At 34.9% G+C, this 27,951-nt stretch overlaps 1 protein-coding gene and 1 non-coding gene across 2 annotated transcripts in view; both read right to left on the bottom strand.

Moving 5' to 3' along the window:
• LOC150092268 (kinesin-like protein KIF21A) overlaps positions 1 to 27,951 on the bottom strand; it is a 524,778-nt gene that overhangs the window by 405,551 nt on the left and 91,276 nt on the right. The window contains exons 2-5 of the mRNA XM_090415090.1: positions 26,304 to 26,483; positions 19,696 to 19,738; positions 11,073 to 11,255; positions 1,335 to 1,391 (exon numbers count right to left, since the gene is read on the bottom strand). Coding sequence (XP_090271216.1) covers positions 1,335 to 1,391; positions 11,073 to 11,255; positions 19,696 to 19,738; positions 26,304 to 26,483 — 463 coding nt within the window. The remainder of the gene's footprint in view (positions 1 to 1,334; positions 1,392 to 11,072; positions 11,256 to 19,695; positions 19,739 to 26,303; positions 26,484 to 27,951) is intronic.
• On the bottom strand, positions 5,143 to 5,224 carry TRNAS-AGA (transfer RNA serine (anticodon AGA)). The gene has a single exon. It is a non-coding gene; the product is annotated as a tRNA-Ser (tRNA).

The raw sequence follows: 27,951 nt of genomic DNA, 5'->3' as shown, positions 1-27,951 counted from the left end.
GCAGTTATACACAGTGGCCTATAATTGGAAACTTCTGTCCTAGAACAATGCATGTGGAGTGGTACTATTTTGCCTTCTTTCCACTCCTTAGCAACTCTACCAAGGCTTTCATTGAATAACCAGGTCAAGGGGATAGCCAATGGTGGTGCACATTCCTTAGGAATACATGGTGATATGTTATCCATTCCCACGGCCTTATTAACATCTAACCCAACCAACATGTGATACATCTGATCCTTCCACTTCCAATTCTCCTAATACTTTCCTCCTTTCTATATATTGCACAGCATCATTTACAGCAGTATGATATACGCTGATGAAGTGTTCAATCAACAACTTTACTATATCCTTTGCAAATGCTATTTGCAAAGGATATAGTAGAGTTGTTGATTGAACCAGTGTCAACCTGCCATATAGTGGAAAAATTCCACTTGAGTTAACCTTGGCCTGACCAGTCAATCTCCTCTCATACTGCACCTTTTCTTTCTTTACCAAGCTTATCACTTTTCTATATACTCTTCGTGGATCTAATTACCAAATTTATACAGCGACCTCTTTTCTTTTCCAGCACAGCAGTTATGTCAGTGGCATTGCATGCTTATGTTGATTGGGTGTGCTATAACGTGGCTTATGCAACCCACGCTAAAAAACTCATGTCGATTTGACCATGATTGCATTTTTATCGATGTATGAAAGTTTAAAGAATGCATAGTGCATCAGCTCTCTCATCTTAATTGGTCCGATGCAATTAACTGTAGGAAAACTTTCAATACATTAATGTATCAATTAATTGTAACAACCAAATGTCTGTAGAGTGATGAACAATGTGTTTGTATTAAGAATTATTAGAATACAATAATACAAGACACTTGTATCCAAGCTGAAGGAAGAATGCAGCAGAATTTGCAATAAAAAGCAGCACTATACACTAATTTATATACACTTTTTTTTCGCACAGCCCAAATCTACTGCCACGTTCTTTTGCAATACTAGCACCACAATATTTTTCAAAATCAATAAATGTGATGTGCATTTCTAGATTGTACTAGATTAATCCTTTATCCAACTGTAACGAAACAAAGTTTGCACATGAAGTCAATTCATGACTGCACAAACTTTATTTGATTACGCTTGGATAAAGGATGAAACCAAGAATATAATTTCTTGGCATCTTTAATTTATAGCATAACCAAGTGAAAAAACTTTCAATGTCTATCTCTAATCCAGAGTATTTTAGTAATAAGGCACACCTTTTGGCTACTTGTATATGGAAATATGACTTATGCATCATTTCTTATTATGAATCAAGATGGAATCAAAAATACGTCACTTACCTTTTCAAATGATTCTTTTGCTGGATCTAGCAAATCTTTTATTTCTTCATTGTAAAGCTTTGAAAAAAAAAATGAAAATTTCAAATCAGTTTGCTAATAAAGCTTACAAAATAATTAGGGTTTTTTAATTATTTATTCTTAATTCTAAAATTAACTCATGTTAAACAAAATCTTCCCTCTTTGACATGGTGTGACAAAATTTAACAGCAAGCCTATGTGATAGCTTTATGAAGATATTGCATATTTCTTGAAAAGTTATGCAAATAGAATACACATTCCATTAATTATTTATGAATATTTCATTTTAATGTTTATTTATGTTGTAAAATATTGTCAATGTCTGAGAATTAATAAAAATGTAAATAAATATCTAGAGTGTGTAGTGATGGTGTATATCATTATTAGCATCGCAACAGAGCAGTTCTGCCTATTGGAGGCCTGAAGTGGTTCGAAAAAGTTCTGTGTTTGGTCTCTAGAGCAGGGTTTCCAGCTATGTAAAAATAAATCAAAAATACAAAACATATGCAAAACTGATAAAAATAAAAACCAAAATCCTTAGCTTACCCATGATGTAAAACGTACTATAGGTTCCAAATAACCTTTCATGGGTGGGAGAGTGACAAAAAAAAAAAAATTTCCTAAGCAGAAACTAATTTTCTTCACTATGGAGTATTTATAGACTGAAGAAAAGTTGGAATAATATTATTTTGGTAAAGTTTCTAGAAAATATTTACCTCTAGACAAAGAGGTAAATGTTGATAGCAATATCAGCAAGCATAGAGTGAGGAACCTAGCTGTGACTGACAGATTGCAGTGGCCATCTAGTAAATGCCACCCAACAGCTTAAAATGTTTTAATCATACCCTCATCGTCTATACACCAAATTCTGCAGATTACATACCCTAATCAACCTGGAGAGACAACATTCCATAGTCTTGATATCATTTTTTATTACCTGTCTTTGCACCAAAAAAACTGATCTGAGCAAAACAGTCCAGATGTAATTGATAAAAGCCTTATTATTAAGCATCATTTTTTTTCTGTTGATCAAGGTCCTTTATGGTTGTCTCTTGAAACAATGCAATGTGTTCCCAACTTAAATTTCTATCCACCATTAACTTAAGATTCCTTTCTCTTCTTCCAGTAAGTTCTGAGTAGAGCATGCAGATTTTCACCTATGGAATCCCAAATTCAAAACCTTACACAAGTATTTAAAGGCATTTTTTAAAATTGTTTTGCACCTTTCCAGCTTACTCAAATCCTACTGAAGTCTCAAGATCAGCACCAATATTAATGCTCCCTAGATTCACATCATCCAAAAATATTTTTTTAAAAAAATTAATGCCATATGAGTATTTGAAACTGCAAAACCTGTGGCACAAATAATGTTGAATAATGATTCTAGTACTTGTCTTGTGGAAACTTATTTGCAACCTTCCTTCTCCCCATATACAACTTTGATATCTTCTAGTCAGCAAACTGTTAATCATCTACTTAAGAAACAGGCTAAATATATTTAGCCTAATTCTTACCTATTTTCATTATCTATGTCAAAAGATACACTGAAATTATGTAGTGTTTAACTGATATTCAGAAATGTAACTTCAGAAATATAAATTCAGTATGCAACTGGTATTCAGAAATACCATTTACATATTGAATGGAGAACCTATAGAACAAATGCATAAAATATTTCAGTTATTCAGGCACAATTCTTAGTAGAGATGGCAAATTAAATATCAAAATAGAAAAGAAAATAAGCAAAGCTGATATGGTGGGAAATCAACTGAATAAATGTATATGAAATAGCAGAGAAATCAGAACACTTAAACAAGCTGTATATATAACCAACAATTTTCTTCCAAGTTAATCTATTAACTATTAGGCCACTACTGTCAGATCTTATATTTTGATCTTTGAAAGTCAGACTTTCAAAGCCCTGCAGGTGCAACTCCTGTGTCAGGGTTATCTTGAAAGATATAGTACGTGCACTGAAAGAACCAATGCTGTTATTCACAGCCTGCAGCACAACAGCAGTAGCAACTTCATTCACTTGTGAATTGACGTTTGCAACCTCTGCCAGGTTTAGCTCCTAATGATCCCATTTTTTCAAAATGGCTGATCATTCATCTCAGAGCATATGGAGATAGTGGACCTCTTCAACATTTGTTCAGGTGAAAAATTCGTGGAGTGCAGCAACAGCATTGCAATTGTTTAGGTAGTACAGCTTCACAAGCAAAGCATGTTGGGGCAAGATTAGTGCCTTCTTCATGGATGGCATTAACAACCAGAATGTAAGGAAAAATCCTGTGTCCATCTTTTTAAATCCTCCTGGCACCTGCCAAGTTGCATGATTTGCAAATTCCATGTATTTGGTGTTTACAATGCTCCTGACAGTGAATTTTGAAACTACTTCATTCAAAATATAGAAACTGAAACTACATTCAGTTTCTATACTCTGTATGGAAACTGAATGTAGTTTCCATACAGAGTGGCATTGCCTAAGGATATCTCCTCTCACTGTATGTTCCGCTGCTGCTTCTTTCTCTCTTTTCTAATCTAAATATGTAGTTAAATTAAATAACAAACCTCCCTCAAAAGATTCCCCCCACCACACCAAAAAAAAAAAATTAAACTCAAAAATCTTACAAAATCTTCCACATATATACACAAAGTCTAAACACATTACTGCATGTCTTCCTTATTCAATACATTCAACACTGATCCCACAATCTCATTAAAGGACCTCTCATTAATCAGTACTGATTTAAAAGTCTGTTCATTGTCTGAGGATTCTGTTCTCAAGATAAAACAACGAACTGTAACCCATGAACAGAAGTCAATTTCAAAATAAGTAGATTAAAACAGCATTTCTATATAAAATGATATTCCTGTTACATACCAATATTCCAAATATAATTTTACTAGCTATATAAAAATCTCAATCTGTCAGGAAAGGAACCCGAGTTCAGGTATCATCTGCACCTGAAGGAAATTTAATAGAACTTTTTCAGACAGTCAGATGAATACAGCAGAATTTTTTTGCTGTATTCATCTGACCTTTTCATCCAGCAAAACAAAAGCAGGCCTAAGAACTGTAAAATATCTGCTATTTAGCAATATCCAATTTATTTAAAAATATTTTTTTATTTTATATGTGAACATTTAACTAAAAATGAAATATTTCATTTTACATCAATTTTTAAAAAAAAATAAAACATAGCTACAGCTTCACGAACTAATTATAATATTTGCTGGTATTAAAAAAAAGGCACACCTTAAAATGTCCAGCTACATATTTATGCAGTTGAACTGTAATCTTTTCAATAAGAAACCTTATGTTCATATTCACCACGTTACTTTGGAACACATGCACCAAGAGGATGATGTATTTCAATAGAAAGTTGGATATAAACAAGAGTAAAGAACAGTTGTTGAGAAAAGGATCCAGCAGCAGATAGAAGTTTTGGGGAGAAATACAGTGAAAAGGAAGTTTGAGTCTGAAAGAATGGATCATTAACAGCCAACAGTATTCCTGAATTAATAGATGAATTTCTGTTTTTTATATTATTACGTGATACCTCCAAGGAGTCCAAAGACTCATTGAGGAAGAGCACCTACTCTACAACTCTCCATCTCTGCCACTCAATCCACGAACTACAGTGAACCACACATCATCTACACCAATACCATCTACTGCCACCACCAATCACAAACATCCATGCCCAAGGCAGGATTCAAACCCAGTCTTTTGGCTGGAGAACGCATATGCTAACCACAAGGCCAACTAGGCAGGCAAAGAACTTTCTGCAGCAGACAGGATTCGAACCTGTGCAGGGAGACCCTAATGGATTTCTAGTTCATCACCTTAACCACTCGGCCACGAGTGCCCTTTATCATTAGCAATTTCCTGATATGTACCCTCAAGAGGTGTTCAAGCTACTATTACAGCACTTCATGATTAAGTTTAAATTATTATCAATCTCCTTTCAGCAATGTTCCTCCAAATTACTCAATTATTTTATTTTTGACGAAAGAAAGTTTTACAGCTAAAAACGATACATAGAAAACAGGAATTTGTTAGTCATTGCCTACATAATTAAATTACGCCAACTATTTTACCACCTAAAAGAACTGGTGGCTTCTTCAGGGCTAGATATATCAAAACAAATATGAATACAAAGCTCATGAAGTTGATTAAATGATGAAAAAGTCTTTACAATGCCAATACGCAAGTTTGTACTATACATTAAAGCACATGGCATGCATTAGCTGCCTGCAGCTTGTGATAGAAGGTGACTGTTGGCAAAATTGAAATTTCTAAAGTTAAGATTTTCAAATATCACTTAGTATCAGTTCTTGGTTTTTCAGTGATCCTTGTGAATGGATAACTGCAACAGATTCCTTCAGAAATATGGAATAAAAGTTCTCTAAATAAGGCATATTTTGAAAGGTTCCAATCAACTATAAGGTTGGCATTATAAGTATGGCTGGCTTAACCAAACCTATCTTTTCTATTGTGGTCAACATCTGCAACATGTTCTTTTTTTCTCAACTCAAATACATGGCTTGCCTGTTCAATGTAGGCCAAATCACATGATTTGGACAGACAAGAAGTGGATTTGACTGTTCATAACCTCAGGAGGTTATGAACAGTTTGAATTGGTTTAAGTTACTCCGATGGTTTAAGTTGCTCCAATGTTGTGATCTTTGAAAAGATCATAATATCAGAATAATATGCTATTTTAATGGATGAACTTCCAATATATGGTATTGTGATGTAATCTCTATATTGGATATTCTGGTTATTAGAAGCAGAAGGGTTCAAAAATAAAATCTTATCAACTGTTTTCTTGGAATAGAACAAAGAAATTAGAGTTAGCAATTCTGTCTCAAGTCAGCCATCATTCTGTATAACAGAAACTGCTCTATTCTTGTGGGGGGGGGCTATTTTTGAGACAGGACAATGAAGAGATGAGGCATAAAGATAATCCGTATGAGAAGGTTTACGATACACTCTGCTTTTAGGCTTTTTAGTGATGAGAACATCAAGCAAAGAGAGTTTCTCATCTTTAAGTTCTAATGTAAATATGATAGTAGGTTTGTAAGTTAGGAGAATGTAGAAATTGTGGTAGGCTTGGGAGGCCATGTTTCCAAATTATGAAGATGTCATCCATATATCTCCAACCATAATGCTGGTTTTATACTTGTTTCTGTTAGAAAAGTCTTTTCAAAATTCATCATAAAAATGTCAGCTACAGAAGGAGATCTGCCCATGGCAAGTCCACAATTATTTCACGCCTAATATCAACTTTGCAGATGATTGGAACCTTCAACTATGCCTTATTTAGAAAAGAACTTTTAGTTCAGACTGCTAAAGGAATTTGTTGCAGTCATCCATTCACAAGGATCACTGAATAAAAAACGAGGACTGAATGGGTGATATATGAAAATCTCTCATTAAATGTTTCAACATTTGAGATTTCAACTTTGCCAACAATCACCTTCTATAACTAACTGCAGGCAGCTAAATGCATGCCATGTATTTTTATGTTTACTGTCTAGCAAGAACTTGTCTATTTGCATTGTAATGGTTTTTAAAGTGTATAATCATTATTTATTTAGGTAACGACTTATCAATTCCTGTTTTCTATGTGTAGTCTATTACTTGTCAGCACACATTGTCATATATAACATTTTGTATTTCTAAGGCACTGCTGGCTGAATTAACCCTTTAATTGCTAATTTCATATTCTACTAACATTGTCCCATGTGCTGAATTAATTTTGCAAAAAATTTATAAATAAAATCCATTAAAATTCTTACTGAAGTAAGAAGTCTGGACAGCATCATACATTCTTGATATACACTTGTTCACTCACAAAAATGGCAATAATAGTGTTTTATAAAATTTGCATAATCAAGGGGTGTACACTTGATTAAGCAAATTACACATTAATTTATGTAGAATCACCAGGATCTTCTTCATCTGAAGTACACAATTCATGTCATCTACTACCCTCCACCACAACTAGTATTTTTTGTCTGTAAATTGCGTGTGTTCTGAAGCACCGATTTGTCTGTGTGCAGGATGAAAAACCCAAGTTTCCAGGAGAATAAACCCTGCTACCTCTGTATGAAATCGGCTAACTTACCTTTGATTGAAAAAGTCCACACACACACACACACACACACACACACAAAAAGATTCCTCCCATCACGACGAAAATCAAACTTAGGCCTTTTCCAATTGAAGGGCGCAATGTACAGTTGTTCTTCCAATTGCACTATGGAGGTGCTTAATATGATTAGTTGCACTAGTTTAAATTTTTTTCTTTAGATATCATACAAGGACAGAAACCCAAGTCAAATAAACTTCAATCGAGTTAACTCGATCATAGCAAGGTCGCCATTTTTTTCCGCGCTCGAGTTAACTCGACCGTAGCAGTTAAAGAGCTAATCCACCTAGACATTGGTCTTAATCTGGATCTTTTGCCTGCTATCTTCGCATCAAACACCTGTTTTGTTACCTTTTCTTCTCACGTTCTGCTTAAGGATTACAATGCTTTATATTTTACCTTATTCACACATTCTTGAATGCAAACAATGTCACAATCCTCTCCAACATTTCATTTTAATATGATTCTGCCAATAATAAATCACATATCTGCGGTCTCTAATCTTTGAACAAGTTTATTTCTAACCCAACTCCCAGATTCATAAACTGTTAATTTGGTATTTTGGATAATTTCTCTTATTCCATAAAAATGTATTTAACTGGCTCACAACCACACAAGCTTTGCTTATTCTGTTTTCTATTTCCAGATTTAATTTGCCATCTTCACTAAAAATTGTGCCTAAATAGCTGAAATATTTTACTTGTTCTATAGCTTCTCCATTGAGAATGCAGCTGAAGTTTTGGTCTTTTTTGTTTATTTTCATGCCAAATTTGTTACAGCTGTTATTCAATTTATCAATAAGCACTTCCATAGCGTAACTGGAAGAACGACGGTACATTGTGCCCTTCGATTAGAAAAGGCCTAAGTTGGATTCTCGTTGTGGGAGGAATCTTTATATGGACTTTTTTAATTGAAGGCGAGTTAGCTGATCTCATACACAGGTAGCAGGATTTTTTCTCCCAGAAACTCAGGTTTTTCATCCTGCATACAGAAAAATTGGCCCTTCAGAACTCACGCAATTTACAGACAAAAAATACTAATTGCCGTGGTGATGGGCAGTAGATGGCTATGTAGATGACTGGTTGTAGAGGTTCGGTGGCGGAGAGGGAGAGTTGTAGAGCAGGTGTCCTCCGTCGATGAGTCTTTGGACTCTTTGGAGGCATCACGAATAAATAATAATTTACTTAGAGAATCCTGGAGTAGTCTCCAGGATTCTCTAAGTAAATAAGTGGATACCTACTAATGGGGCACACATGTGAAGGTGAGACTGGATATTACGTCAGAAGCCCCAGTCAGTTCTATGCCTTATGCAGCTGATGTGTTTAGGAATACATCAGCTGCATAAAGCTAAGTTGATATCTCCGATTCTAATATTAGGTATTATGCCACTTTCTTTCATAACACAATCCATATAGATCATGAATAAGAGCAGAGATGATGTGCATCCTTGTCTTACCACTGATTTTACGCAAAACAATCTTGCTGTATTTTCTTCACTTCTAACTGCTGACTGATACTTAAATATAAACTATGTATTGATCTGTATAATGTTCCATTTATCCCATATAATTACAGTGTTTTGAAAAGATTTTTTCTTGATACTTTGCCATATGTCTTTTCCAGATCTACAAAACATCATTACAGATCACTGTCACAGTCCCATGATTTCTCAACTATTTGTTCTATTGAAAACTGAAAATATGAACTTGACATATTTTCTTGACTACTGCCTTTCCTAGTTTGGCATCAGCAATTAAGAAATTGCTGATGGTCACCCCTTAAATCGGTTGTGTCCCTAGTGCAGAGTCTTGAAGCGCTTCAGTAGTCACCATTTCTTCTAGATTCCACTCCACCATATACTACTCTGGTGTGTGTCTGTCAGCCCTTAAGTTAAAAAATGCAGCTAAAACTGTTAGAGGATTATACAGTTTCCCAGAAATAATGCACAGGATCTTTAAAATATGTAGAGCAGTGTTTTTTTTTTCTTCCAGTTAACTGTTTTGAATAAGTAAAAGGACGAATATCTTTATTCCTTTGCTCAAAATAGCAGAGTTCCCAGAAGATACTAAAGGAATATTAAAATTATCTCAGTGCTGTGTTTCCTAGAAAACAATTAGAAAGGAACTATAAAAAAGCAGAATTCAAGAACCAGATAAAAAGAATTGTGCATGTCACTGAAATTCTAAGAAAACCAGGTATGAGTTGTTTAAGTATGAGTTGTCTATGAAGCAGAAGAAACAGTGCTTACTAAGTTAAAGGGTAACCTGATATTTTGTTTTTATAAAATCTGGTGATGTTGAAGAAAAGAAACTAATTTTCCCGAGATGTTTATATAATTCTGCTGTAAAGTTTGTGGCATTAATTACAGGGAAAAAAGAAAATCTTATGAAATATATTTAAATAAAAAATAAACTTTATGACGTGTTACATAAAAGTTCTATTTAAAGATTGTATATTGCATGCAAGATAAATTTCAAACATCGTGCATGTACTGTTGAATTTGTGCATCCCATAGTAATGATATTTAATAAATAAAGATATTTATTTGAATTTATCTCTCACTCAATTCAATTCTCTTCGGTTGTATATTTTTAGTGAAAGTATTAGATCTCACTAGACTTGAAATATTAAAAATAAATAAATAAATAAAAATAAATACAAACACCTAGATATGAACCTATGTCTTATTAATTAGCTATAACTGGTTTGTAAACTGACAGAATACTCATGCATATATCAGATCTGTTCAAAAAGTTCTGGGACATTTAAAATATATATACAAAAGCTTATGAGATATAGGAACATATCCCCTTTGAGATATTCTACTCCTACCACAATACAGTGTTCTCAACATTATTTCTCATTTTTGGAAGCATCTATGGAAATGTTCTGAAGGAATTTGCCTTTGAGTTGCTGTCACATTCTGTTCAATTTCATTTACACCTTGAAATCATCCTTTAAGTACAGATTTTAACTTAGGAAATAAAAAGTCAGAGGACAAATCTAGTAAACAGGATGGAAAAAGGTATGATTTGATGTTCTTTAGAGTGCCAGAAGAGCTCATTCAGCTCTTTCAACTTGCATCCAGACCAAAGGTCATCTTCAATTAAAATTTGACCATCTTTAAATTTTGAACCACTCTAATGTCTTCTTTGACCAACATAAGGTATTATACCGAAAAGCTATTTTAAACATTTGATAAGTTTAACACAAAACTTGATAAACACACCTGTGTTCATTAATTCCTGACATTGGAACACAAAAAACTCAAAGCACTGTGGTTGATTGAGGTGACAATAACTTTTGGCTTTTTTCATCTACCTACAGAACAATACACTAGCATACTACCCAGTCTTTCTATAATAATAATCCCAGAACCTTTTTACCATATCTTGTATAAATACTTATCTACAAAATGCACTACCACTGCAGCTAGTAGTTAAATAAGTCATTAGATTAGTTAACCCACTAAAGCAGAAAACAAATCAGGGAAGATGAGATAAAAATATCAATTGTTATATATATAAAAGCAATGTATCTGTAGATGTAAAACTTTTACCTCCATAAACTGTGCAGTCACTTTAAATTCTGGAGGAGGCTCTCCCCTTTCTCTAGATTCTCTATGTAAATCAGAAATTCCACTGAAGAGGTGTTCAACAGCACGTGGAATTATTCCCCTTTCATCATGTGTGATATTAACATCAAAACCTGTTCCCATGGTATATGTCTTCCCAGATCCTGTCTGAAATTAAATAAAATCTGAAACAATTTGTTGAAATTAAACATGGCAAGTACAAGTTTAGTAAGAAAATTTGATTTATTAGTCACAATGTACAAGCATATTATATAAAAAAAATCTACTTGTACAGACTAATAACCCAAACTTCTTGAAACAGTTTACTCACAGTATAACCATACTAAAAAAGAGCAGATCTCTCTAGAAAAGTAAAGATTTTAATCTTCAACAATGTTATGTTTACAAGAATACAAAAAACTGTACTCTGTGTTACATATCTTTTTATTATTCTAGTTTTATAATTTCCATGAAATTGTACTCTGTGAGGTCTCAGTTAGCAACATGTTTAGCCTTAAATTCTTTCACATTTTAAGCAATCCTAACATTCTGGCACTGCTTTCCAATCAGCCATCAATACCATATAAATCTACACCTCACTCACTTCCTTACTATATCTTTACCCAAATTCCAATTGGCTCTTAGAAAATAACAAGATCAACTTCTACCACACTGCATACAGGTCTCAACACAGTACAGAAGATTAATTATTTTATCTTTGCCAATCAGTCATAGATGGCTTTCAAGAAAACCCACCAACGACAACAGCAATATTCTTGCATCTCATAGCTGCCTTCGATCGATTTGGAGACAAAAGTTAATAAAAATTGCATACGATACTGGAATAAAGGGGAATACATTAATTTGGATTTCAGTTTTCATGAAAGGAAGAAAAATAAAGTAAAAGTTAATGGAATTTATTCCAAAAGGCATCAAACTCGAGGTGGAGTCCTACATGGTTGTTTTAAGCCCACTCCTATTTCTCATCTATATGAACAATATCCATCCTCACACAATAAATGATAATAATTAGATAAGTATCAGATTGACATAATAGGGGTGATTGAAACAAAAAAGACAAAAACTGGTGAGATCTTTCTGAGCAATAAATACAAAATGTTATATTCAAGAAATGACAATCAAGGAAAAGAAGAAGGAGTAGCCATAGTATTCAACACAAAATACGAGGGTAATCTTCTTGAATGGCAGGCAGTCTCAAGTAGAGTGATGTGGGCAAATATCAGAATGGGGAATTGGACAATGAGACTTATTTGTGCCTATGGTCCCATAGAAGGTTCTACTAAGGTAGAAGTGGAAGAATTTTTTGATGCTTTAGAAAAAGCAACTGACACAATGAAAAAGGAAAAGTTGGTCTTTGTTGGGGATCTAAATAACAGAGAAGGAAATGATTGTCAGACATACAAAATATTTTGGGAAAATTTGGAGAAAAGAGCAAAGCTAATGATAATGGCAAATACCTGTTGGAAACATGCTAAGGACATGGACTGGTTATTACTAACACATTGTTCCAATATAAAAATATGCACAAATTCACATGGAGAGAAGAGGCAAGGAATAAGAAAGGTCTCATTGATTATGTTATTATTGATAGTGATGTTTTCTCCCTGGTGCAGGACACCAGAGCGTACAGAGGATTTGAAATTGGAAGTGATCACTATTTAGTCTTGAGCAGAATGAAATTGAATTTCATATTGAAAAGAACAACATGTAAGAAAGTTTTAAAGTGAATAAAAGTTGAGCAGCTCTCAGATGGGAACTGTAGACTAAAATACACAAAAGATTATTGAAGAAAAAATGAAAGAGTTTGAGAACAGGAACCAAACCTTGGAGATTCAGTGGCAAGCCTTGAAGAAAACTCTGATTGATTCAGCCAGAGAGGCATGTGGTGAGGTTGTCTGCAAGGATAGAAAAATCAGAACTCCATGGTGGACACAGGAAGTTAAAGAGGCAGTGAGGAAAAGAAGAACGCATATCAAAAGTTCCTGGCAAATAAGTCAGCTTTTGCTCTTACAGAATACAGAGACAAATGTAAGAAAGCGAAACACTGTAAAAAAAGTCATGGGAGGACTTTGGCAAGAACCTAGAAAATAAATATCAAGAAGGTGGTAAGATATTCTGGAGGTTGTTGAAGCTTAGAAATGGAGGAAAGAGTGCTGTAAAAGGAGTTAGAGATGATAAAGGTGACATGAAAACAGGAGAAAAAGATATCCTTGAAGTGTGGAGTAATTACTTTGAAAAATTGCTAAATGAAACAAGTGATAGCACAGTGATAAAAAACACTCAACAGGCATACAATCAAGAACACATATCCATACTTGAAGTAGAAAAAGCCATCAAAGGCTTGAAATGTGGAAAGGCAGCAGGAGTAGATGATATTCGACCAGAAATGCTGAAGCATGGTGGTATAAAAGTCTTACAGTGGCTGCACTGCATAGTCCTTCCTCTGGGTCGCAGGAAAACGACCCAGAGGAAGACCAAGATATAGGTGGATTGATACAGTACAAAGTGCCTTAGACGATAGAAATATAAGATCTGATAATGTTGGAGTCTTGACAAGTAACAGACTGATTTGGAGGAAAATTGTAGATAGGAAGTTAGTAATGATGTAAATGTTTCATGTAGTACTATCATATCCTGTACACCCCTTGAAGGTACATGTCAGGAATATATAAAAAGGGAAATATAATATATAAAAAGTAAAATAAAACTGAATGTGAGAATTACAGAGGTATTTCCCTACTGAGTGTTCCTGGCAAGATCTATGCAAGTATACTTGAGAAGAATTGTGGAAGAAAAGCTTGGTGAAGAACAAGCTGGATTCAGGCCAAATAGAGCTGTCAGGATCAGATCTTCACTTTACGACAAATAGTTGAGAAAGCATGGAAATATAACAAAGATCTGTATTTGAGTTTTGTCACCTGGAAAAGGCATATGACAAGGTGCCAAGTGAGAAGCTATTCAATACGCTACGATTATATGGTGTCGATGGGCATTATATCAAGCAATACGTAGTCTTTATTTGAGTGAGTCAACAGTCAGAATTGAAGGAGGTACAGGAAGATGGCTTAATGTTAAATCTCATATGAGACAGGGATGTACATTGTCCCCTCTGTTATTCATTATCTATATGGATCACATTATGAAGGAAAGTGTTATTAAACATGATATCAGAATTGGAGATGTTAATGTCAGCTCTTTGCTTTATGTGGACGATGTTATACTTCTAAATAAATCCGCTACAAGTTTGCAAGATTCCCTGACTAAATTGAATAACTGTTGTAATAGATATGGTATTATGAATGTCAGCATTAAAAAGACAAAGACAATGAAAATAGGCAGAATTGTTGAAAATGTCAACTGTGTTGTAAAAGGGGAACCTGTGGAACAAGTAAAACATTTCAACTACTTAGGCACAATTTTTACTGAAGATGGTAAATTAAATATGGAAATAGACAACAGAATCAACAAAGCTGGTATGGTAGGCAGTCAACTGAATAAATTCATATGGAATAAGAGAGAAATTAGTCGGAACACTAAATTAGCAATATACATATACAAGCAGTGTTCAAATCAGTTTAACTTATGGATCTGAGAGCTGGGTCAGAAGTAAAACACTTGACCAAAGACTAGAGACCGCAGATACGAGAGTCCTGAGAAAGATTAGAGGTAAGTTAAGGGGATAAAAATCCCTTATTGCTTTTCAGCCAGTAAGCAAAACTAAGATCGAAAACTACGATCTGAACGTTTCATGCTGACAAACTGTCGGCGGATCCAAGTAAGTGACCACTTGGTAGTGCCACACCACGGCAACTCGTTGCAAAGGTGGAGCAAGATCCCTCACTATTCTTGATATTTTCTCATAATGTAAAAACACACAGCTCCTAGGAGATGTAGTACTGTTTTACATTATGAGGAGAGGTCACTACCGAGACCGGTTTCAACCTTTTTTGAGGTCTCATCAGTGAGTAGCTAGACCTAGAATATCAGAGTTTAAGTGAAAAGAACTTACATATACTTTTGCTGTACGATTGCCCGAAAAGTGTGTCACTATATTATGTTATAACATATTATAACTAAGAAGAAAAGCCAAAACGGCTATTTTTTCTGGCGAGGTTGATAAGTTAAGGGGATAAAAAATTGCCATGGTGTGGCACTACCAAGTGGTTACTTACTTGGATCCGCCGACAGTTTGTCGGCATGAAACGTTCAGATCGTAGTTTTCGATTTTAGTTTCGCTTACTGGCTGAAAAACAATAAGGGATTTTTATCCCCTTAACTTATCAACCTCACCAGAAAAAATAGCCGTTTTGGTGTGTCACCATAATATAGTGACACACCTTTCGGACAATCGTACAGCAAAAGTATATGTAAGTTCTTTTCACTTAAACTCTGATATTCTAGGTCTAGCTACTCACTGATGAGACCTCAAAAAAGGTTGAAACCGGTCTGGGTAGTGACCTCTCCTCATAATGTAAAACAGTACTACATCTCCTAGGAGCTGTGTTTTTACATTATGAGAAAATATCAAGAATAGTGAGGGATCTTGCTCCACCTTTGCAATGAGTTGCCGTGGTGTGGCACTACCAAGTGGTCACTTACTTGGATCCGCCGACAGTTCGTCGGCATGAAACATTCAGATCGTAGTTTTCGATCTTAGTTTCACTTACTGGCTGAAAAACAATAAGGGATTTTTATCCCCTTAACTTATCAACCTCGCCAGAAAAAATAGCCGTTTTGGCTTTTCTTCAAAGATTAGAGGTGTGAACAGATGGCATCAATGGCAATATCATATTAAAAACGAGGATACTAGGAAAGAACGACATTGTCAGCATCCAGGAATGCGTTAGCAGAGCTAATCTCAAGTGGTATGATCACTTAAACAGAATGAACGAGGAAAGATTAGCAAAACAAGTGTTCTCTGCCAAGTTGGCAGGAAAACGATCCAGAGGAAGACCAAGATATAGGTGGATTGATATGGTACAAAGTGCCTTAGACGATAGAAATATAAGATCTGATAATGTTGGAGTCTTGACAAGTAACAGACTGATTTGGAGGAAAATTGTAGATAGGAAGTTAGTAATGATGTAAATTTTTCATGTAGTACTATTATATCCTGTACGCCCCTTGAGGGTACATGTCAGGAATTTGATGATGACGACATAATAAATGACACAAAAATAGCATGCTATACAGATGATATAGCAATCTGGCAAACAAGCAGTAATCCTCAACAATCTAAAAAAGTCCTAAATAATTCAATAAAAAGGCTTAGAAAGATGAGCAAAGGAACTTTTTTTTTTGTCGGTGGTTAGTTCAACCTCACCAAAAGTTACAGGAATTAGTGAGACTTGCCTAACAACATATGCCATAGCAACAGGACTAGAATGTAATGGATTTTCAGTATTTTCAGGGAGGAGAGAGCACACAGGAAAGGGATGGGTACTCATGATGATAGCAGATGAAATGCAACCAACAAGATTAAGAGTCGGTCAGGGAGATGGCAGTTCTTTTGAGTCAAGCTGGTGTGAAATCAAGGCCAATAGGAAAGAATATAAAATTGGTTGCTGCTATAGACTAGAGAGTGCCAAGGATGTGGAAGACATGCATCAACAGATCAGTACAATGAGTGCAAGTCGATTATTATGGGGAACTTCAACCATAGACAGACTGGAAGGAGGAAAGATCATAAGCAGGAAGGAAATAGAATTTATACACTTACTGAGAGATGATTAATGATGGATAGAAACTGATGGATAGGACCCAGGGTAAGTGAGTGTTAGATCTGGTTATAAGATCAGAAGATCTGTCCATAAATAAGGTGGCTACATTGCTTCCAATTGGGGGAGAGTGATCACATGATCTTTCCTTGGGAGGTAGCAAAAATTTGGAAATTATCACAGAATGGGTATATGTGGAACTACAAGCAGGTGATTATGACAAGCTTAGGAAGCAGCCTGAAGTAGTACAATGGGCATAAAGATTTACAAAGGAAGGATGTTCACAGAGCATAGTCAAGAGATATCTGGAGGAAGCAATATCACACTGTATACTCAGGATCAATTGGGTAGGAGTTAGATGGATGAGCAGTATCATTAAGCATGAGATGCAAAAAATGTTCAGAAAGGTATGCAAGGAGAAAGGTGACCAGCTAACTCATGGACAGTACAAGGATTAGGCAAGAAAGGTGACGAGTATGATAAGAAGGCAAAATCAGTTTATGATAGGAAATTAGCTGAGCAGTCAAAAGGAAATCCCAAAGAGTTCTATTATGTGGCAAGCAAGAGGAAGAATGACTACAGAAAAATAACTTTAATGAGTGATGATGGTGAAGAGGTGAAAGAGCAGGCAAAATTGTTTTGAGTGACTACTTTAAAAGAGTATGTCATTGATGTGAAAATATTTACAAGCTATTAGATTGGATAAGATACTGGCTAATGTTTTATGATAATGTGCAGGGGAAGTAGTAATGCCTTTGACTAAGCTGTTTAATTTAAAGCTGAGCTCTGGCAAAGTCCCAAGAGAATGGAAGGAGAGCAAAATAATTTCTTTGCATAAAGGAGGATTCAAGTCGGTGGTAGCAAATTATAGAGACCAATCAGTATGCTAGGAGTAGTGGTGGTGGTGATAGTACTAGAAAAGTTGGTTGATCATAAAGAGAATTCAGGAAATGTGTGGATAATATAATACACTATGAGAGGCAGCATGGCTTTGTGAATAGATCATGCCTCCGTAATTTAACTTTTTATAATAAGCTGACAGCCAAGTTGGATAAAGGGATGATATTGCTGGATTATGCAAAACTGTTTGACAGAATACCATATGGAATTGTTATGCAAACTGCAATAAATGGATATGGATGTGAAACTGGTGATATGGATAAAAGAATGGCTAATGAACAGATAGCAAAAAGTAGTATATGGAGGAGCAGAATCAAGCAGAAGTTAACTAGCGGTGTGCAGCAGAACTCTGCGATTGGACCATTGCTGTTTAATTACATCATGTACATAATGACCATGCAGGAAAAGAAAAAGAGGAACCCCCCCCCCCCAACAGGTGGATTGACCAAATATCAAGAATCACTGGACTTAAACTAGAACAAGCAATAAGACAAGCACAGGGGAGAAAGAAATGGCAAAGCATCATCAGGAAAGTCACAAGTCCTCAGACATGAGGAGACCCGAGAGAGAGAGAGAGAGAGAGAGAGAGAAATGATAGAAAATAATTTGAAGGGTGATATTCAGTTGTCTGCTGATGATGCAAAGTTCAGTAAGGTAATAGTTAACCAAGGTGATATAGAGAGCTTGCAGAATGATTTAAATAGGCTGATGGTATGGGCAAAAGATAACGTCAATTTAATGTGAAATAGTCTAAAGTTATGCATAACTTGAGACTATTTCACAGTCTTTCCTGGAGTTCACAAGGAAGTGAACTCCAGGAAATTAATGAAGGCATGGATTTTGGGGTAGTATTAGGTGAAGTTTAGAGGGGATATTGTTAAAGTATCCAGGGTGACTCACAGGATTACTTTGCTATTAAAAAAAAAAAAAAACACAATAACAAGCAGAGATAAGGGAGTTATCATTCCGTTTATAAAGCTTTGATATGACCACATTTAGATTATTGTAGACAGGTGTGTTCAGTTGGTTTTCTTGGTATGAGGAAGTTGTGGAAGGATCCAGAGGCACGTAGCCAAGATGGAGTGGTCTGTGGAATACTCCTTATGAGGATAGATTGAGAGTTTATGGATTGCAAAAGAATTTTATAGCATTGATGCAGGGGAGTTTCAGCACTTAGCTAGAGAGAAGAAGAGGTGATCACTGGAAGCTGGGTAAGAGTCTAGTTAGCAAAGAGCTGAGGACTCGACTTTTCACTTGGTACTTTGTCTATTAATTATTCAAGGAGAGGTACGATAGATAGTGTTGACTGTTTGGTCTTCCAATATGAGTCTTAGGTGCCCATGCAATAAAAATAACATGACTTCTCTAAAACAACTGTGAGGTGTTAATGCATTTTTATTCATTCTATGGATCTTGCTCACAGTAGCTTTACTGAATACTAATGGCATGGTGTTTCCATTAAAATATTATTATTACATGACACCTCCAATGAGTCCAAGGATTCATTGTGGGAGGACACGCTACTCCACACACCTCTAATTAGCGAATCTGCAAATCCTAAACCCTATTAAATAAAGATGGATTACAGTTTATCTATTGGCCATTCACCTGATGCACGCATGAAACACAAATGAATGAATAGATGAATATCAGATGTTTCCTGTTTATTACTTTTTGTTATCAAATGAATTTATGGTTTCTGGACATAGTTAGGACCTTGTAAGCATCCCTGTAAAATTTGAGAATGAAAACTATGTATGCTTAAAAGGGTTTTTGGTTGAGCAAAAGAGATTCAAGGTAATATCAAATAATATCAAATCAAGGTAATATCAAGGTAATATCAAACATTGCCGATTCCTAATATAAATAGTTTAATATCAGAATTCAAAACTACATACTAAAACTGAGTAATAAGCAATATTATCAGAATTAATATAAATATTGTTTAAAATAAGAACCTTAATACTTACTTGACCATAGGCTAAAACAGTGGCATTATACCCTTCGAGACACCTTCAAGAAATGAAACAAACTAAGTAGGTCTCATAAAAGTACTAAGTTAATATATAAGTATTACATCTATAAAATGAATTAAAGAAAAATCTAAAAAAAATTCCTTTTATAATCATTATTACTACTACTATACTTTCCAAAGGATCAAGACTCATCCACAGCAATAAACATACTCCCTTCAGGTTCATCTGACATCAATGCATTCACCACCTATCCCAGTAATTTTTTTTCAAACAATGATTACTTTCCATGCAAAGGGTTTACTGATTCCCTTGCCTGCCACAACTTCACTCAACTTTCTGAACATTACTGCTCCATACTTCGTAATACTATGAAGAATATTATTTACATCAACTGATATGCTTTGTTATAATTTAAGTTTTTCACATATACTCTTTATTTTAGTATACAAGTGTATATAAAATTTCACAATGGCATATGAGATTCCCAATAGCATATTATATTGGTATATATTATGCTACACGAAACCGATAAGGCTAGGGATCTTGAAGCTATTGGAGATAGAAATTTGAAGTTCAAAAGTTCACATAGCAAAAACTGCAAATACAATACAACTTTTAGAATCAGCACATAAGAATAAATTGGTCATTTTGCTTTTTTTTATTATTATTATTATTTATAAGGCCTTGACACAAAACCACACCTGGATTAGGCTTTCTGGGTTCAGAGGGGAAAAGAAACTGTGGAAAGAAGACTAGCACAGATGACACATCAGGATTACAAAATGTAATCCCAATGTATATTAAACACTCTTTCAGTTTATATACCTCTGTGTCCAAATAGCTGAAATATTTTAATTGTCCTATAGCTTCTCCATTGAGAATGCAGCTGAGGTTTTCAATGCTCCTGCTTATTTTCACAGTTTTGTTATTTTTATTGATGATGTTTTCATGCAAAATTTTTTTATAGCTGTCATGCAATTTAGTTAGAGATGCAAGGATGTGTTTAGGAGTACATCAGCTGTATAAAGGAAAGAGTTAAGTTTGATATATATGAAATTCTAATATTAGATATTATGCCACTTTCTTTCATAATGCAATCATATAGATGAATAAAAGCAGAGATATGTGCTCCTTGTCTTAAGCCTCATTATACATCAAACCATTTTCTATTTCCTTCAGTTCTGACTGCCTGACTTACAACTTAAATATAGACTATATATTGCTCTGTATAATATTTCATTTATAATAGTATTTTGTAAAGATTTTCTCTGGACACCTTGTTGTATGCCTTTTCAAGATCTACAAAACTTCAAGTACAGAACCTTATCATATTCCCATTGTAAAATCTTGCATGATAATTAATTCTATAACTTATCATGCTTGGTTTTACAAGGATCTTAAGTCAGGAAAATACATAAGCTATGACATAAATTTGATATAAAGTATATATGTGATAACAGTTTATGATATATATATGTATGGTCTTGATATTGCTTGTAAAATGATTGTGCTCAGCACAAAAGAAAAAAACGTTCTTTGTTAAATGAGTCAGAAAATGCCTGGATTAATGAAGAACAAAAAAGGTAAGTCCTGAAAGGAAAAAGTCACAGAGACTTGAAGGTTAGAGAGCATCAAGAACAAAGACTTGAGGAAAGACACACGAAAGTGATGTCGACACACCTGAGAGTAAGTGTGTAACATGCAAAAGACAAAGAAAAAAATAATATTTAAGCGACCTCGTTAGTAGGAAAAGGGTTCCCAGTGCTTACTCTTCCCTGTGAGCACCGGCATCTGCGGCCGGGAACCAAAAGAGAGGCCTCGCTGATGTAGGCCCAGAACTCTTCAAGCTTTATTCTGATTGAAGACAGAGTCGTGCCCTTTTCCTCGGTCATTAACATCACCCGCAGTCAACATCAAACCACCATAAAGGATGAAGTTTATTGCCGCATTGTGGAGAATAGGAGCAACATTATAAACAAGACAGGAGAACAGGACATCCTAATGGAAATTTCACTGAGTATAAAGAACTGTTTGCGAAGGAAGATCTATAAGTAACAGTGATAAGTTAGTACTCTTGTGGCATGGAATAAGTAGCTGAGAATATATATGATGAATTGTTATTTTAGTAGTGTAGAATATGTCAGAAGGTTAGCCTCGAATTATCCAAGTGCATCCTTCAATTCACATTAGTGTAATGTTTAAACCCTATACTAACTTAGAAACTAGATTTAGAAAGATTAGGAAAGTGTAGCAATATTTATTTGATGTTTGGATTTTATATGCATTTCTCAGTTATAATAAATGACTTGTAAACAATACACTGATCTGATACTTGTCAATGCACTATCTCCAAAAAAATTTGCACACCTGTGTGCTAATAGCAAGTTGCTACAACTGACCTAGTTTTGCATTAAGATAGAGAGAAGACTCCGACATGCATATATAATTAAAAAAAAAGGTAAAATTAAAAACTTTACACCATGATTTCTTAACTATTTGTTGTAAAGTGAAAATCTTATCTTGGCTACATCTACTTAGCCTAAAACCAGCTTGTTCAACTTTCTCTTCCACAATTTCTCAGCCTCTTTTCAAGCATGTTTGCATAAATATTACCTGATACACATTGAGTAGAGAAATTCCTCTAATTCTCACATTCAGTTTTATTCCTTTTTTATAGACATAACTATGAGAGCTCTGCTCCAATCAGCTGCAAAACTTTCATGCCTCCATATTCTGGAATTTGACCACTGGTAGTTGAATATCATCTACTCCAGCTGTCTTTTTACATCGAGTTTCTGATAGGTTTTTTCTATCTCAAGGATTGATATATATATATATATATCAATCCTTGAGATAGAAAAAACTTCATAAGAAATAAGCTTTTTCGATGGCCTCCAAAACATTTTGCCACGTTCCTAATATTTATTTTCAATATTCTTACCGAAGCATACCCCGTGACTTTTGTTTAGTCTACTTTTACATATAGCCTTAGCTCTCTTATTTCTCTCTGTATTATTTTAAGGCATCTGCTGGACTTATTTGCTAGGAGCTTTCATTATCATTTGTTCTTGTTCCAGAGTAATTCTTTAATATCTTGTGTTCCATGATGGTGTTCTTATTTTCTATCCTTGCCAACGCCTTCACCACATACCTCCCTGGTTGAATCAATGTTTTCTTCAGAGTTGCCACTGAGATGCCAAGGTTTGGTTCTTTTCAAACAGTTTCATTTTTTCTTCAGAAAGAATGCATTGTGTTTTCAATGCATCTGAACTATGCAGTGCAGCTACTGTAAGACTTTTATACCTCCATACTTTAGCATTTCTGGTCAAATATCTTCTACTCCAGCTGCCTTTCCCCATTTCAGGCTTTTGATGACTTTTTCTACTTCAAGTATGGATATGTATTCCTGATTGCATACCTGTTGAGTATTTTTTGCCACTTGCTGTCTTCATTATTTGTTTCTTGTAGATAGGCTTATACGTTGGTAACACGACTATTAAATTATTTCAGGAAATTACAATGTATACTGGAATATTAATGAAAAGAAACTTTAATAAATACTTCCTATATTTCCATTACTTGTTTCATTTAGCAATTTTTCAAAGCAATTATACATCAAGAATATCTTTTTCTCCAGTTTTCATGTCACCTCTATCTCTAATTACTTTTATAGCGCTCTTTATTCCATTTCTGAGCTTTTCTACAGCTTCCAGATATTTATTTTCTAGGTTCTTACCAAAGTTCCCATAACTTCTGTTTAGCTAGTTTTACACAGTTTAGCTTTCTTAAATTTGTCTCTATACAGGGACGTGCCAGTAGTGTCCGGCGCCAGTGTGCAAAACTTTAGTTGGCACCGCTATCCCCCCCCTCCAATAAAAAAAATCACTTTAAAAAAAACTTTTTTTAAAGTGATTTTTTTTATTGGAGGACAGTAAAGGTGCCTGTGTACAATGCACACAGGCACCTTTACTATCCTGGTGCCTGTGTGCATTGTACATATGACTGGCACACCCCTGTCTCTATATTCTTTAAGAGTACAAGCTGACTTTAAGAATACTGTATTCCCTTAGAGCACAAGTTAGGTTTCTTCCTTTTCTTCATTGCATCTTTAACTTCCTGTGTTCACCATGGAGTTTTGATTGTTCTGTCCTTGCAGATAACCAAACCACATGCCTCTCTGGCTGAATTAATACTTTCTTAAGGGTTTGCCACAGAATCTCTAAGGTTTGGTTTCTGTTCTCAAACTCTTTCATTTTTTCTTCAATAATGTCTGTGTATTTTAGTCTACGGTACACATCTGAGAGCTGTTTAACTGTTATTCTCTTTAAAACTTTCTTACATGTTCTTCTTTTCAATATGAAATTTTATTCTGCTCAAGGGTAAAATTGATGATCACTTCAAATTTCAAATCCTCTGTGCACCAGTGTCCTGCACCAATAAGAAAACATCACTATCAACAATAACAGTCAATAAGACTTTTCTTATTCCTTGCATCTTCTCTCCATGTGAATTTGTACACATTTTTATGTTGGAACATTGTGTTAATAAGAACCAATCCATGTTGTTAAGAACACAATCCATTGTGTTAATAAGAACTAATCAATGACATTGCCAGTGGATTGCAAGGGGACATTCAGTTGTTTGCAGATGATGCAAAGCTGGGAAGGATTATTAGTAATAGTGCAGATGTGGTAGCCCTGCAAGAGGATTTGAATAAGTTAGATAAATGGGCAAATGAATGGGGGAATGTCAGTTTAATGCAGCAAAATGTGAGGTCTTGAGGTTTGGGAAACATTTATGGGATGCTGCATTCTCTATGGGAGGAGTTACACTGGAGGAAGTAGGGGAGACAAGAGATCTGGGGTTGATGATTGATAGAAACCTGAAATTTAGGGGACATATTGCAAAGGTGGTGAAGGTAACACAGAAGATTGCTGCAATTACGAGAAGGACACTGACCTGCAGAGATAAGAGGGTGATCATTCCGTTGTATAAGACCCTGATCAGACCACACTTGGACTATTGTTCTCAGATTTGGTCCCCAGGATTTGAAGGGGGTAAATTAACTGTGGAAAGGGTACAAAGGCAGATAACAAAGATGGTTTCAGGACTGTACAATGATAGTTATGAGGATCGGCTGAGGAAATGTGGACTGCAGAGTTTGGTGGATAGAAGGAGAGGTGATATGATTGAGACTTTTAAACTGTTGAGAAGTTGTTACAGGGCTGACACTGGGGAGTTCTTTCGCTTGGTTGAACAGCAGGAAGGGGCCATCCCTGGAAGTTATGAAAGGAAACTGTGAGCAAGAGGGTGAGGAGTGGTTTCTTTGCGTGGAGGGTAGTTGAACCGTGGAATGCATTGCCTGATGGAGTGGTGAGAGCGAGAACGGTCAATGAGTGGTATGATAGACTTTGTGTTTCTTAGGGGGGGGGGGACCTTCCCTCGATGAGTCTTGACAGACTTTATGTTCATAGGAAGGACCTCCCATGATGAGTCTTGACTCCATGGAGGCCTGAATAATAATAATGTCCTGAGCAGAAATCAAACAGCTATTTGCCATTATTATTAGCATTGCTCTTTTCTCCAAAGTTTCTCAAAATATTTTTATGTCTGACAATCATTTCCTACTCTATAACTCCAACAAAGACCCAACTTTTCCTTTTTAATTATGTCAGTTGCTTTCTCTAAAGTCTCAAAACATTCCTCCACTTCTAACTTAGAACCTTCTGTGGGACCATAGGCACAAATAAGTCTCATGGTCCAGTTCCACATTCTGATATTTGTCCACATCACTCTACTTGATATTGCCTGCCATGTAAGAAGATTAGCCTTGTATTTAATGTTGATTCAAATTTAAATTGTTATTGCTGAATATAACATTTTGTATTTATTGCTTAGAAAGATCTCACCAGTTTGTCTTTTTTTGTTTCAGTCATCCCTATTAATGTTGATCTGGTACTTATCCAATTCTTCTGCTAGTTCCATTTCTTTGCCATTCAGGCTTTTTATGTTGATAGTGCTGATTTTTAACTCTGGTGATGTTGAATCCAAGTGTTTCAGGATTTGTTTCAGTAGCTGACTTTTCACTGTCAGCCCCGATTCCCTGGCAAAAACAATAGGGGGCCTTGTTTAACCAGGCGATGCCCCAGTCGGTATAAAATTTTGTCATGTTGTACCATTATTTTACATTGTGGTTTAAGCCAATAAGAATACAATTTGGTCAGCTAATTCCCAAATTACCAGCATATCCTCAGTATCCAGGTAGATACTTAACAGGATGCACCACAAGAAGGTGAGGACTGAACATTAGTCAGAAGCCCTGGTCAATTCTCCACATTCCTTTAAAGGCTATGTGGAGTCTTCTCTCAGTTATAAAGCATTAACCCTTAAGCACCCCTCATGGACGTCTGGAAATAATAATGTAAATTGATGATACGAAGTTAGAAAAAAAAAATCAATTCGAAATGAATTATTATGAATAGAGCCTAAATTGAAACTAAGAAACAAAGCCTTGACTTTAATTACTGGAATTCTTGAACACAACAGTAAACTTTGCTGGTTTACTGCTGCATTATTTTATGAATCAAAAATTGATACTTTACCCTTCTATTAATGACTTCACAGATGTTTCATAAATGTCATACTGTTCTGTATGCATATCAAAAACATGATCAAACGTAAAGGCTTTGTCTTTTCCAAGCCATACTTGAGGTTCACCTGGAGTTACAGAGGTACATACATGACACATATCTATAACCTCTCTAGGAATTTGAGGACGGATCCTAAAATATAAAATAGATCAATTCACATTATGAAACTCACAACAGCATAAATGTAACAATTTCTTAATCGACAGAATATAATTATGCACCAAGCCAGGAAAATATACATAATTTTAGCTCTCTGCTATTAACTAAGATTCTCTAGATTGTCATTTACATTTATGAATTCATACTGATAACCTCTAAACAAGAAAATGATTAACTACCATGGTGAATTACTCAACACAGGAGTTAAATTCCATTTTTCACACTTTATCTTAAATTTAGTCATGCTATACTTTAAATTCTTAGACTTCACATTCACAACGCTGCTAAATGATATATGTTTAGACAAATCAAGAGTATACTAGATCTGCACACCCAAGAAAAATCACTTCATCAGATGAAGGTGGGAGAAGTAACCACATAAGATTTTGCAATGGAGGATATAATAGATCCCACCACCATATTTTATGGCCAAATATAAAAAGAAACTTTCGAAAAAAAATTTGAAAATTTACCAAAGAGCTTTTGACAATATAAGCTTTGGCACTAGAGTTGCCTTGGTTTACAATGCTTAAAAGACAGAAACTCTGTCCTTTAAGGTTTGATTTAGCTAGGCAGAGATTGTGTCTTTGTAGTTCAAATCAAGGCAACAACTTTAAGGCCAAAGGTTATATTCTCATAAGTTCCCTGGTAAATTTTCAAATTTAAGTTCCTTTTTTATATTTGTCTATAAAATATAGTTGGATCCATTATATCCTCCATTGTTATATCTTACTTATACCAAAATGAAGACTTTCAGCTCTATATTTCAGTTACCACATAAGTTTTAAATTACAAAATTGTTGAAAGAAGTTCTACAAACCCTTTTAAACATAACAGAATTGATGGATTCGTTTAAAATACATTTTGAACAATTCACTTCTTTCCTTTGCAAAGATATTATAACAGAAGATTGCTACTAAGGAATGAAACAGACATAATTCCTGATGCAACTGCTTTGTGTTATGAAATTATGCTAGCTTGAGTAAATGACACTTTGGCTTTGTAAATACTGTCAATGAAGTACTACTACAATCTTATTTCCTACATAGTTCTTCCCCATCTCTTCTTCTCCCCTCCCAAAAAAGGCCAAAGGTCTAACAAAAAAAAAAAAAAAAAACCTAAATGTGAATTCTACTAACGACTATGAAAGTCTGAATATGGCAATACATTCTAACAATGTATGGAACAAAATTAATGTTCTCCATATGGATAACTTTGTTTCACAATTTGCATTTAAATACTACTACCTTAAGCTTTCCAAACTTTCGGAAGTTAACTGTTAAATACTTATTACTAGTAGTTTTGTTTCAATAACTATCTACTTACTTCCCAGAGAAATTAATACATCAGACCCACTTGTATACCTGTAATGTCATGTTTATCACATTATGAGATTTATTATTATACGTTTAATTTTAAATATATTTTATTTGCTTGTTCT

The sequence above is a fragment of the Typopeltis vanoorti genome, chromosome 26 (genome assembly GCF_054136105.1).
Source record: "Typopeltis vanoorti isolate ZY-2024b chromosome 26, IOZ_Tvanoo_1.0, whole genome shotgun sequence".
Taxonomy (NCBI): Eukaryota; Metazoa; Arthropoda; class Arachnida; order Uropygi; family Thelyphonidae; genus Typopeltis; species Typopeltis vanoorti.
This window is presented reverse-complemented; position numbering and strand designations above follow the sequence as displayed.